The sequence below is a fragment of the Miscanthus floridulus genome, unplaced genomic scaffold (genome assembly GCF_019320115.1).
Source record: "Miscanthus floridulus cultivar M001 unplaced genomic scaffold, ASM1932011v1 os_1925, whole genome shotgun sequence".
NCBI classification, from domain to species: Eukaryota; Viridiplantae; Streptophyta; class Magnoliopsida; order Poales; family Poaceae; genus Miscanthus; species Miscanthus floridulus.
In genome coordinates, this window is record NW_027097991.1 from 12,501 (window position 1) to 24,043 (window position 11,543).

At 45.5% G+C, this 11,543-nt stretch overlaps 1 protein-coding gene across 1 annotated transcript; it reads right to left on the minus strand.

Annotated features, from left to right (window-relative positions):
- Window positions 1–10,393: 10,393 nt before the first annotated feature.
- On the minus strand, window positions 10,394–11,140 carry LOC136534421 (uncharacterized mitochondrial protein AtMg00810-like). Its single transcript, XM_066526862.1, has one exon. The coding sequence runs from the start codon at window positions 11,138–11,140 to the stop codon at window positions 10,394–10,396; it is 747 nt and encodes a 248-aa protein (XP_066382959.1).
- Between the last annotated feature and the right edge of the window lie 403 nt (window positions 11,141–11,543).

Consider the following 11,543-nt stretch of genomic DNA (forward strand, 5'->3'; position numbering starts at 1 on the left):
GCCTAGATTGATCCACCGCGGCTAGCTTACCACAGTCACACACTTAGGAATGGGTAGTTCAGGAGAGACCGGTGCGTCCTTGGAAGACTCGTCATAATAAAGTTCTTTGGGACAACCTCTCTTTTCCACTTGTTCCTACGCACGAGCAATCCATCTTTGCAAACAATTAAATTGAATAGACATACTCTTCACAAATTAAATTGCCAACATATATTACTGAGAATTCTAAATGAACAGTGGCATACATGAGTAGTGGAAAATCGTTGTACTAATACCTAATTGGCAAAATAACTGCTCATACGGTCATTCATATCCAAGAATTTCAAATCCATATTGTACATTTGATTCAAAATTCAACAACTCTAATCAACCAAGTTTGCAAAATATACATCACAAACACCACCAAATCAGCGCGTACAAATTGAGGGGAGGGAGGATATCTTGGTCTCGAAGATCTACGTATCAATCAAAATTTCAAAGGTCCAATGGAGAGATTGGAGAGGGTAGTACCAAATGAGGAGAGAGAGAGAAGTGAGGGGAAGAAATGAGAGCGGCCTCGGGTAAAGGCTGGTTGCACTGGTTTAAAATTCGTAGGTCGGCGCATAGACCCATGCATGGTGCCAAGGTCTGGACCATGTCGTTGAGTATGTGGCCACGTCAGCACTACCTCGGCCTCCCATACCACTCTGGTGCCAGATCTCTTGGGTCCAAATTCAGATATAGTTCTGCAGGGATGTAAATGTGAATATTTCTCAAAAAGGGCTAAACAAGAAAAAAAATCAGACCATAGAGCATATATGTATGTTTCATACGCCGATAAAAAATCAGACCATAGAGCATATATATATATATATATATATATATATATATATATATATATATATATTATATGGGGGTGTTTGGTTCCTTAGTCCAGATTTTAGTCCATGTTTCATCGAATGTATGACACGTGTATGGAGTATTAAATATAGATTAAAATAACTAATTACATATATTGCGACTAATTTGCGAGACGAATTTTTAAGCCTATTTAGCCCATGATTTGATAATGTTGTGCTACAGTAAATATGTGCTAATGATGACTTAATTAGGCCTTAATAGATTCATCGCGTAAATTAGTCTACTCCTATGTAATTAGTTTTTTAATTAGCTCATATTTAATCCTCCTAATTAACATCCAAACGTTTGATGTGACATGAACTAAACTTTATTCCTGTAACCAACACCCACTTATTCCCTCCCTCTCTTTTATCAATGGAACTGTTTGGCTCAGATTTCTACGCCGATAAACCGGGCACCCAGGCCGCGTTTAGTTCGGCCACCGAATGGGAGCCGCCGGATTCGGTGCGCACTGTAGCACTGAAGCGTTTGTTTTTATTTGGTAATAATTGTCCAATTGTTGACTAATTAGGCTCAAAACGTTCGTCTCGTAAAGTACAACTAAACTGTATAATTAGTTTTTGATTTCGTCAACATATAGTACTCCATACATGTATCGCAAATTTGATTGTGATGGCTTCTTTTTGTATAGTGTCAAATTCTCGAATTCGAAACAACTAAACATGGTCCCACTTATTCCCTCCCTCTCTCTTACACGCGGGCCTGGACGTACCGCGAGATCCCGGATGTCCCGTCATCAGGGCTTGTGGCTGCGTCTGGCCACCCCCCTGCCAACGCCGAAGCTGCGGCATGGAGAAAGCTTTTCTGGACCGTCGGATGCCGCGTGGCGCGCTGGAGGTGGCTGCTGAAGTTGACCTTGACGTCCTCTGCCTGCGGACGTAGTGGGGCCCCACCCACCCGTGTGGACCCGATGGAGCTGGAGCCGGCGGGACGTCCCTCTGCCTGCTTCGAGAATTACTTGGCGACCTTTGCGGACCCGCTGAAACCATCCAAGCAGGAGGCGCTCCAGATGCTATTCTCGCCCGACTTCGACCCTGTGGCCATGAACTTGAACTTGGCCGAGCTGGAAGGGGAGGTGATGTAGTCTGGATCAGGGGCCTGATCAGTCGCTTAATTTGTTGTCAATGTCATCGGACAACTGCCTGTTTGGAATGTGCGCAGTCTGAACGGTCGCGACCGTCGCAATGTCGTTAGGGACTTGGTTTTCCCAGGAACTTTCCACGCTTGTCTGTCTGCAGGAGACTAAACTCTCCACCATTTGTAATCCTCTGGCTAATGAAATCCTAGGAAGTATGTTCGACTATGATTATCTCCCTTGCTGAATGTTGCGGGGGGTATTTTGTTGGGGTGGCATCAGGATCATTGGGTTGTGGTCCGATGTGGACAAACGTCGTTTTCTCCCTCTCAGCCAAGGTGGCAAGGGCGGCTGTGCCACAAGAGTGCTAGTGGATCACGGTGGTCTACGGGGCCGCAGGCTGGACCAAGACAAGGTTGAGTTCCCCTTGAGGAATTGCTGCATTTCAGGAACTCGGCCGCAGGACCATGGATGCTCTGTGGTGACTTTTAACATGATCTATAGGGCGGAGGACAAGAAGCAATGATCGTCTGGACCGTCGCTGCATGCGTCGCTTCCGGGCGTTCCTTGATGCTGCTGAGCTCGAGGAGCTCCATCTAATGGCAGGCGCTTCACCTGGTCCAGTGAGAGGGACCAAGCCACTTTGGAACGGCTGGACCGCCTGTTCGCCTCTGCGGGCTGGTTGGAGGCGCATCCAAATCATGTGCTCAGGGCACTTTCCACGGACTGCTCCGATCACTGCCCCCTTCTGTTGTCGATGAATGTGCTGCCTGGGCAAAAAGAGGTTCCGGTTTGAGCCGTACTGGCTGAAACTTCCTGGTTTCTTGGAGGTCGTCGCCACGACTTGGTCGGCTGTCGCACCCCCAAATTTTTGATTTTAGATTGTGCATAGAAAAACACTAATTAAAATAAATGTTTTAATATTTGGATAAAATTTCTTAAGTTTAGTTTAAGTTAGCGTCAAGTAGTTATATGAGGAATGTGAATCTTCAGATTTTTCTGAACTAATTTGACGGGCTATTGCTTGATGTGATATTTGCTTGTTGCTTTTTTGTGTGCTGTGAGTGAGCAAAGTCTTTAAAATGTGTTTAGTAGGTCGATTTTTCTTCTCCGGCACGTCTTTATCTTTTTCTACAATCAAATTCCTTGTTTCTCAGCTCATGTTTTCGTTGGGAACTTCCTAAAATCTTTTCTTTGTAACCCAAATCACTCCTTTCAATTCCTCGTCCGTCAATCAATCTCTACAAACTTCTTAGGAATTTTTTTTCAGCTTTTTCTGGAACTTGTTCCTACTTGTCTGTGAGCATAATTTAATTTTTAGATGCTCCAAATTATCTTATCATGAGCTCCAAATACTTTATTTGGGTTCCTCATGTTCCATAATGTCTCTGGAAAATTTTCCCGAATTTTCAGAACTTTCGGAGTATTTTCGCGGCTTAAATAATAATTCTAGACTTTTCTGGAATTATTTTATCCACGAAATTAATTAATTCTGAAAATAATAAATCTCTCGTTTTTTCCAACACTCAAAGCCCATGTGCAACTAATCCTAATAAATCCTAAAGGCACATGTCTTTATTTACTAATGGGCTTTAATAATTAATTAGGCCTATTAGTAAAGATGGATGATACAACATCAATTAGTACCATATTGATAATTAATGTAGATGTGGGGTTCTCCTCCCTATGTATATGTACCAATCTTTTGGGCAAAGCACACCGAAACTATCGTAAGAGAGCCTCTAGCTTGGAAAATCCCTCACGTTCTAAATTAGAATTTTCTCTCCACCTATCATGTCACTGTCGGCCAACTCCGACGACTTCCGCGGCGGCTGTTCCGGCCATCTCGTCTGTCTCCGGCAAAAAACCACCGCCTGGCAGTCGGTCGGCTACAGGCTGATGTCAGCCGAGCGGGCTTGCCGGCGCCCCTAGAGGATTCAGCCTGGACCATGACCTTCGCGATGACTTTGTGTCCACGGTCCCTGAGGATCCCTTGCCGAACTCCTCGTCCGAACGTTCGCTGGCTTTGTCTTCAATTCCTCCTCAACTTCGCCAAGGCTTACGCTACCTTGTTGATGCCTGCGCCATGAGGACGAACCCATCACCACCATAGTCAGGCAATGTTGTCGTTTGCCTCGCTGTCGTTCATCATTGCTGAAGGTAAAGAAAATCATCTGTGTGCCTCACGTCCATGTACATTACAAGTGGCCTTTCCTTTTCTTTCACCCGTGGCACACATCTCTCTGCTTGAAGAAGTCCGGGATTGCTGCTACACCGAACCGTGCGGCCTGCTGCTTGCTCTGCGTGCTGCCCTGATTGTCACCAGTAAACCAAGGCCAAAGTGGTTGTCAGCTAGCTCCATCACTATTTCATCAAAGAAATAGTACTTTGCATCCCTATCAGTACGTGACTGGACAATCACAGTACGTATCTACTTCTCTTAGTTTTTTTTATCCTCTGGTGTTTTGTTTCGTTTGAATTCCGTTTTGCTCCGTTCAAGTTGCGTTAGATTCGTATCGACACGCTCTACGCAGTAGTGTTAATGTTTTGTATGTCACATTTTTTTTCTATATGTAGTTAAATATTAATTAATATACGTGCAACTAGTTTTATAATTAAAATCAATATAGGTTTTATACTCCGATATTTTATACATAAACATTAATATGATTAATTGCTAGTATAAACATGTTCCTAAATTATAATTTGCTTAGTTCAAACCGTTGCATAGGATAAACTTGTTTAGGTGCTCTCACATGTCTTTTATGCAAGGTTAAAGTTTAACTTGATTAAATAATATAGACATGTTCATAAATAAAATATGACTAGTTCTTACTTGTTTTTTAAAATTAAAATATAATTTGATTAATCTGAATTAATATTCACATTGTTTTTCTTAATTAAAATAAATCAAGCTCGTAGTTGTTTCTTTTATAATATAAAACTCTCGATGGTCGTTTCTTTTAACGATAGTTCCGCTATTGGCGTTTCTTGCGATTCCGTGACCGTAGAACTAGCTCTCTTTGAGTATGTTGTTTTATCTTGTGTGGTGTACTGTTCTGAGTTGCTTTATTTGTTGCTTGTATGTTTGCCTATGTGTGGTGCTTGCTACGAGTAGAACAAGATCCGTTTATGGGGCGCTGAAGATCAGAAGGTGATGACCAGAAGCAAAGTATGAGAAAAATGTGAGCAAGTGTGAAAGGCAAGTATAGCATGGGATCATCCTTGTTACCTATTCAACATTAATTTCATTTAATTCAATTGCATGGGTTTATCACTAAGGATATCCTAGCTTGTGTACTTGTACCTTGTCACCTATGGGTTTATGCATTGGGTAGTATGATGCTAGCGCTCAATTAAAGACCATGATCTTGTAACTTGACTAATCAAATATGCAATAAACAGTAAAAGATGATTTTTAGCAACAAGGAACAAGGGGGCTAGAGCATAGTTTTTGTGATGCTCTAGATTCCTCTCCCTAAGGACTTATCTATAAGTGGTCACCGGGACTTACAGTACAACCATGAGTGCTTCATGGCTCTGGCTTTAGTCAAGTATGAGGACCTTTTCTAGCTTGTTAGTGGTTACTTTTATGACGCAAGAAGGGCTTGCCGAGTCGGGTTATAGTGCGGCCTCTGTTCCTAAGAGTACTTCTGCGTGAGTGTGTCTTTCGAAAGGGGAGCTCTACATCTGCTTGCCAATTGGAATCCTAGCGGCCCTAACTTGTTAGACGAACCTTTGAAAGGCTTCATAGTGATCCCTGCCTGCTCACCTTGGAAGTGTTTGAGAGTAATTAACCCGAGCATATGGGTATCACGGCTCATGGTGAAAGTGTACAACCTCTGCAGAGTGTAAAACTGGTATATCAGCCGTGCTCACGGTCATGAGCGGCCTTGGAACTCTTACGGAATAGATGATCATTAATGATTAAATTGTTTATGCTATTCATTACTCATGTTTACCTAATCATGTGTTTATATGGGCTTATGATAAATTTGATGCTACTCAATTGCTTAAAATTGTGACTTACTAAAAGCTAATCGCAGTAGTAAACTAGTGTCAACCTTTTGAGCCTCATGAACCCCATGTTATATTTGTTGAGTACGACATGTGCTCACCCTTGCTATTTCTCCCACACCTCAGTCGGTAGTAAAGTTGCTTAGAAGATTGATAAAGACAGAAAGTAGTTCCTAGAAGATTCATAGGAGTGCTAGGCGTATGTTACCCCAGTCAGCCATCCATGTGAAGAATAGAGTCTGAAGATTAGTTACCGTTCCGCGATACTCTGATGTAAGTGTTAATATAGCTATGTATACGTTATTTAATAACAGTGTTTCTGATACTATTCATTCTGTTGTTATATGTGTGGACTTCCTGGGTACACATATGGCGAACCTGATTTTGTCTTTAAAACTGGGTGTGATATCGGCAATGCTCCTACATGCTGACCCTTTCCGTTGTCCTTGATTATAGCTCAGAAATGTTGCAAGGGCGTTGTGGAGTTGGAGTGATAAGAAGATTGGAAGTGTTCGGTTGCAGTTAGCTTTGGCAAGGGAGGTACCCTACGTCTGGAAGTGGCGCAGGACTCCAGGACACTCACGGCGCAAAGAGTCGCTGCTGCGCAAGTCATTGAAAGTCCGTGTGCTTGGTTTGGCATCCTTGCACGATGGCCAGACAGCGCTCTAGAATGCTGTTCCTCGCTGAGGGCGATGCCAATACCAAGTTCTTCCACCTTATGGCTTGCCACAGAAAACGCAGGAACTATATCCGGTCTCTTCAAGTGCGCAGCAATGAGGTGGTTTGAGAAGAGGCAATGGCGGAGGAAGGAGTATTTCAGTACTATGATCAGGTCCTGGGCGCCGCCTTTTGCTCGCTCTCGGAGGCTTGACCTCGGTCTCATTGGGCTGCCCTCGGTGGACCTATCGAGCCTAGAGGTGTACTTTACTGAGGCCAAAATCTGGTCGGTGATATCTGAAATGCCGAACGACAAGGCGCCGGGCCCGGATGGATTCACAAGCGTCTTCTATAAGAAGGCTTGGCCCATATTAAGCAGGACATCTTGAATGCTTTCAACGCGTTCAGGGCTCGCGACACCAGAAGCCTTTACTTGCTATAACGACGCATACATGATCCTGCTGAGAAAGATGGAGCAGCCGGAGGAGATCAGAGACTATCGCCCTATTAGTCTCATCCATAGCTTTGGGAAGCTGATCACTAAATGCCTGGCAAAAAGGCTGGCAGGGGTGCTGGACAGCATGGTTCGGCCGACCAAACAGCTTTCATCAGAGGTCGTTGCATTCACGACAACTTCCAGATGGTGCGATTGTCTTGCAAGGCGATCCATGACAAGCGCGCTCCCTATGTACTGCCTCAAGATCGATATTGCCAAGGCGTTTGACTCTGTTGCATGGAACTTCTTGCTTGAGGTATTGGCGCACCTGGGATTCGACCGGCGTTGGTGGGACTGGATTTCCAGCATCTGTCCACAGCCAGCTCTAAGATTCTTCTCAATGGCCGACCAGGGGAGAAGAATCTATCATGCTCGGGGGCTACGCCAGGGGGATTCCGCTTTCGCCGATGCTTTTTGTGCTGGTCATGGAGGTGCTCAACCATCCTCGTTTGTTGGCTGGATACTCAGGGCTTCCTAACGCCTTTGGGGATCGCGGCATTGCCGTTTAGGGTCAGCCTCTACGCCGACGATGTCGTCTTGTTCGTCGCCCCTAGAATTGATGACCTTCTGGTCATAAAGGCGGCGGTGGATTTGTTCGGCTTGGCTTCTGGTCTATTATCCAACATGGATAAGAGTGTGGCTACACCAATTGGGTGCTCCAAGCAGGAGATGGACTGGTGTGGGACGCTCTATCGTGTAAGGTAGAGAATTTCGCATGTCGCTATCTGGGGATTCCTCTCTCCATTACAGAGTCAGAAGGGCGGATGAACAAAGGCTGGTGGACTCAGTTGCTTCTAGAATTCCACACTGGAAGGGAAAATTACTGAATGTGGCTGGGAGGACGGCCTTGGTCAAGGCTACGCTTTCGGCGATTCCAGTCCCACATGCTATGTGCCGTTGTGTCTCTCGCCGTGGGCACCTGAGCAAATTGACAAGCGACGCCACGCTTTCATTTGGTGTGGTGAGCAGGCAATTAGTGCGGGGAAGTGTAAGGTGGCCTGGAAACAGTGTGCAACCACGCGACCTCGGAGGACTGGGCGTCGTTGATCTTCGGCGTGCGGGGTGTCGCGCTGAGAGCTTGCTGGGAGTGGAAATGTCAGGTGGACCACAATCTGTGTTGGAGCAGCCTGCACAAGAGCAAGGAGAAGATGGTGATTGCGGTTTTCAAGGCGGGCAACGGTGTCCGTCCTTGGCTCCGGAGAATCAACTTATTTCTGGACAAAACAATTGGCTTGATGGCACAAGCATTCAGTCGTTGGCACCGGCGCTCTTATCGGGCCGTGTCCAGCTAGACGGCGGGAGGGTGCTTGTCAGTGAGGCACTTCTGGGCAATGCATGGGTGCACCATATCGCAGGAGCACACACGATTCAGGTCATCAACGAGTTCATGCTAGTGTGGCAACGAGTTCAGCAGGTCCAGCTGGCGCCTGGTACTCCAGATGTTTTCCGGTGGAGGTTCACGGCCGATGGTGCCTACTCCTCGGCGTCGACATATGGTGCTATGTTTATTGGTTCATCAAGGCCGCTTGGAGCTAGGGAGATTTGGAAAACCTCGGCACCACCAAGAGTTCGCCTCTTCTTTTGGTTGGTGATGCATGGGAGATGCTGGACTACAGAACGGCGATTCCGCCATGGCCTTCAGGATTCCAGTATTTGTGTTAATTGTGACCAGCTTCTGGAGACTATGGACCACATCATATTGGGCTATGTTTACAGCATGGAGGTTTGGAGCATGCTGCTGACCAAGCTCCAATCTTCAGGAGGTGGTGCTCGTGCATGAGGAGGATGTGATGGTCTGGTGGTTGCGTAACAGGAAGCTTGTTGCCAAGCAGGTGCGCAATGGCTTGGACTCGCTCTTCTTCCTCGTCGGCTGAGGCTATGGAAGGAGAGGAATGCGCGGACATTCAATGGAGTTTTCACAGACGCGGGGGGGTCTGGCGTCTGCGATTTTGGGCGAGGCAGAGGAATGGTGTTTAGCAGGGTTCAAGCACCTACCGTCTTTGCTTACCCTGCTGTAGTTCCGGTAGCCGTTCTGTCGTTTGTTGCTTAGAACGTAAATCACAATCGCTTGCTGCCTTGGGCCGTCGTGCATTGGTAATCAGTGGATTACCATTGCCTTTGTTGTAATGTAATTTGCACTATCTACTCCTGCTTAATGAATCCCGTGCAAAGTGCACGATTCGAGAAAAGTTTTTTTGTAAAGTTTAGTCAGGTTTATTAAAAAAATCAATATATGTAACACAAAAAACAGGTACATCATGAAATATATCGCAAATCTAATTACCCTTATTTGGTATGGTAATATTGAATACTTTGATAATTTTAAAAAAAATTGGTCAGACCAAAATGATTTGATATTCTAAAATTGCATCCTTTTTGGACACAGAGAATTTACCACCACATTCCATAAAATTTCAAAACAACTGTCCGGTGTTTCCTCTTCACTACATGGTCAGCTTTGTCAGTGGACGTCAACATAGAGACGCTGACCAGCGCTTTCACACCTACCTCCCAGACCTCAGAAACATCTGCAAGACACTACCGCATAAACGATTTTTGAAGGAGGCCAAATAGAATTTTCAGAGGCGAATGTCACTGTAAGTGTTAACCAACAACAAAATGAAATCGGTAAAAGAAAAATAAAAGGCCGCGAACTCGATGCCGAGCCCGCTATGAAGGGAGCCTGCCGTTGAGCACGCTGTCCTCTTCCCGCCACATCCGGCTTTCCTCTAAATCTGCTAAGCCGGCTCCGCCGGGCACTGCCGTGCGCGCTATGGCAACCTCGATCCGCTTTGGCCGTCGGCTTTGAGGGAGGGTCAGGGGTATAAGGAAATATGCAGCAATGAGATACCCCTCAGGGCTCTCGGTGTTTCATTATATAGAGGTATTGTACAGGGATTACATGAAGCAGTTAGACTACAACAAACCCTAGCTACAATTGTGGGATAATATCACCACGTTTACAATCACCGGAAGCATATCAACTCCTAACTGAATATCTCATCATTTAACATCCTCCCGCAATCTCAGCCACTTACAAGGTTGAGATTGAATCTAAATTCTCATAACTTTGCTGCAGAAATAGGCTTTGTAAACCATCAGCTACCTGATCACCGGTGTTAATAAATCTGATGTCCAACAGCTTTTGCGGCCACCCGTTCACGCACAAAGTGAAAAATCAATTTCTATGTGCTTTCATCCTGGCATGGAAAACTGGATTAGTAGACAAGTACTTAGCACCAATGTTGTCACACCACAACCGAGCCACCGGGGAGTGTGATATACCAAGTTCTGTTAACAATCTTTGAATCCACATCATCTCCGGCTGTCGCATTGGCTAAAGACTTGTACTCGGCTTCAGTACTAGAATGGGACACTATGGGTTGTTTGCGAGCGCTCCATGACACAAGATTTGGCCCAAAGAACACTGCAAACCCCCCCATTGATTTCCTATCATCAACACATCCTACCCAATCGGCATCAGAGAACGCACTTACAAGAGTGGAATTGGATTTCCGTAGTTTCAGACCCATCGTGAGAGTCCCTTTGACATAGCGCAGAATTCTTTTCACAGCACTCCAATGCACTGTCGTTGGTGAATGAAGGAATTGGCAAACTTTGTTCACCACGAAGGATAAGTCTGGTATGGTGAGCGTTAAGTACTGAAGAGCACCAACCACACTCCGGTACTTGGTGGAGTCTGCTTCCCCAAGACTGTCACCCTTAGTGAGACTGAGCTTCTTGGCTATAGAGATAGGGGTGTCAACCGGCTTGCAATTCCACATGTTGGCGCGCTTCACAACATCAGTGGCATACCGCTGTTGAGACATGACCAGGCCATCACTGCTTCTCTTCACCTCGATGCCAAGAAAGTAGTGGAGATCACCAAGATCCTTGAGTGCAAACTCGGCCTCAAGATCTGTGAGCAACGCCTTGGTTGCTGCCAAAGATGAACTCGCCACAATGATATCGTCAACGTACACCAGCACAAACATAGTAACTGCCCCTTTGTGATAAAAGAACAGAGATGTGTCCCCCTTGGATGGTGTGAACCCCAGCTGAACCAGCTTGCCGCAAAGTCGTGCATACCAAGCACGTGGAGCCTTGAAGGGTCGAGATGGCGACTAGAGGGGGGTGAATAGTCCTTTTTAAAACTTAATCACGTTGGCTTACCGAAATAAGTGCGGAATTAAAACTATCGGTCTAGCCAAGACTACACCCCTCTATCTATGTTCACTAGCACCTTGCAAAGATACTAATCAAGCAATAAAGGTGCCAGGATAGCTAGAGCTCTCCTAACCAATTCTAAAAGCAAGGTCATAGAAACCTATGCCGCTAGTACTTTAAGCAACAAGGGAGCTCCTACACTTGCTAGTAAGCAAAAGCACAAAGCTAACT

Excerpts from the sequence above, each read along its gene's own strand:
- LOC136534421 (XM_066526862.1), bottom strand. The coding sequence starts at position 11,140 with ATGTTTGTGCTGGTGTACGTTGACGATATCATTGTGGCGAGTTCATCT.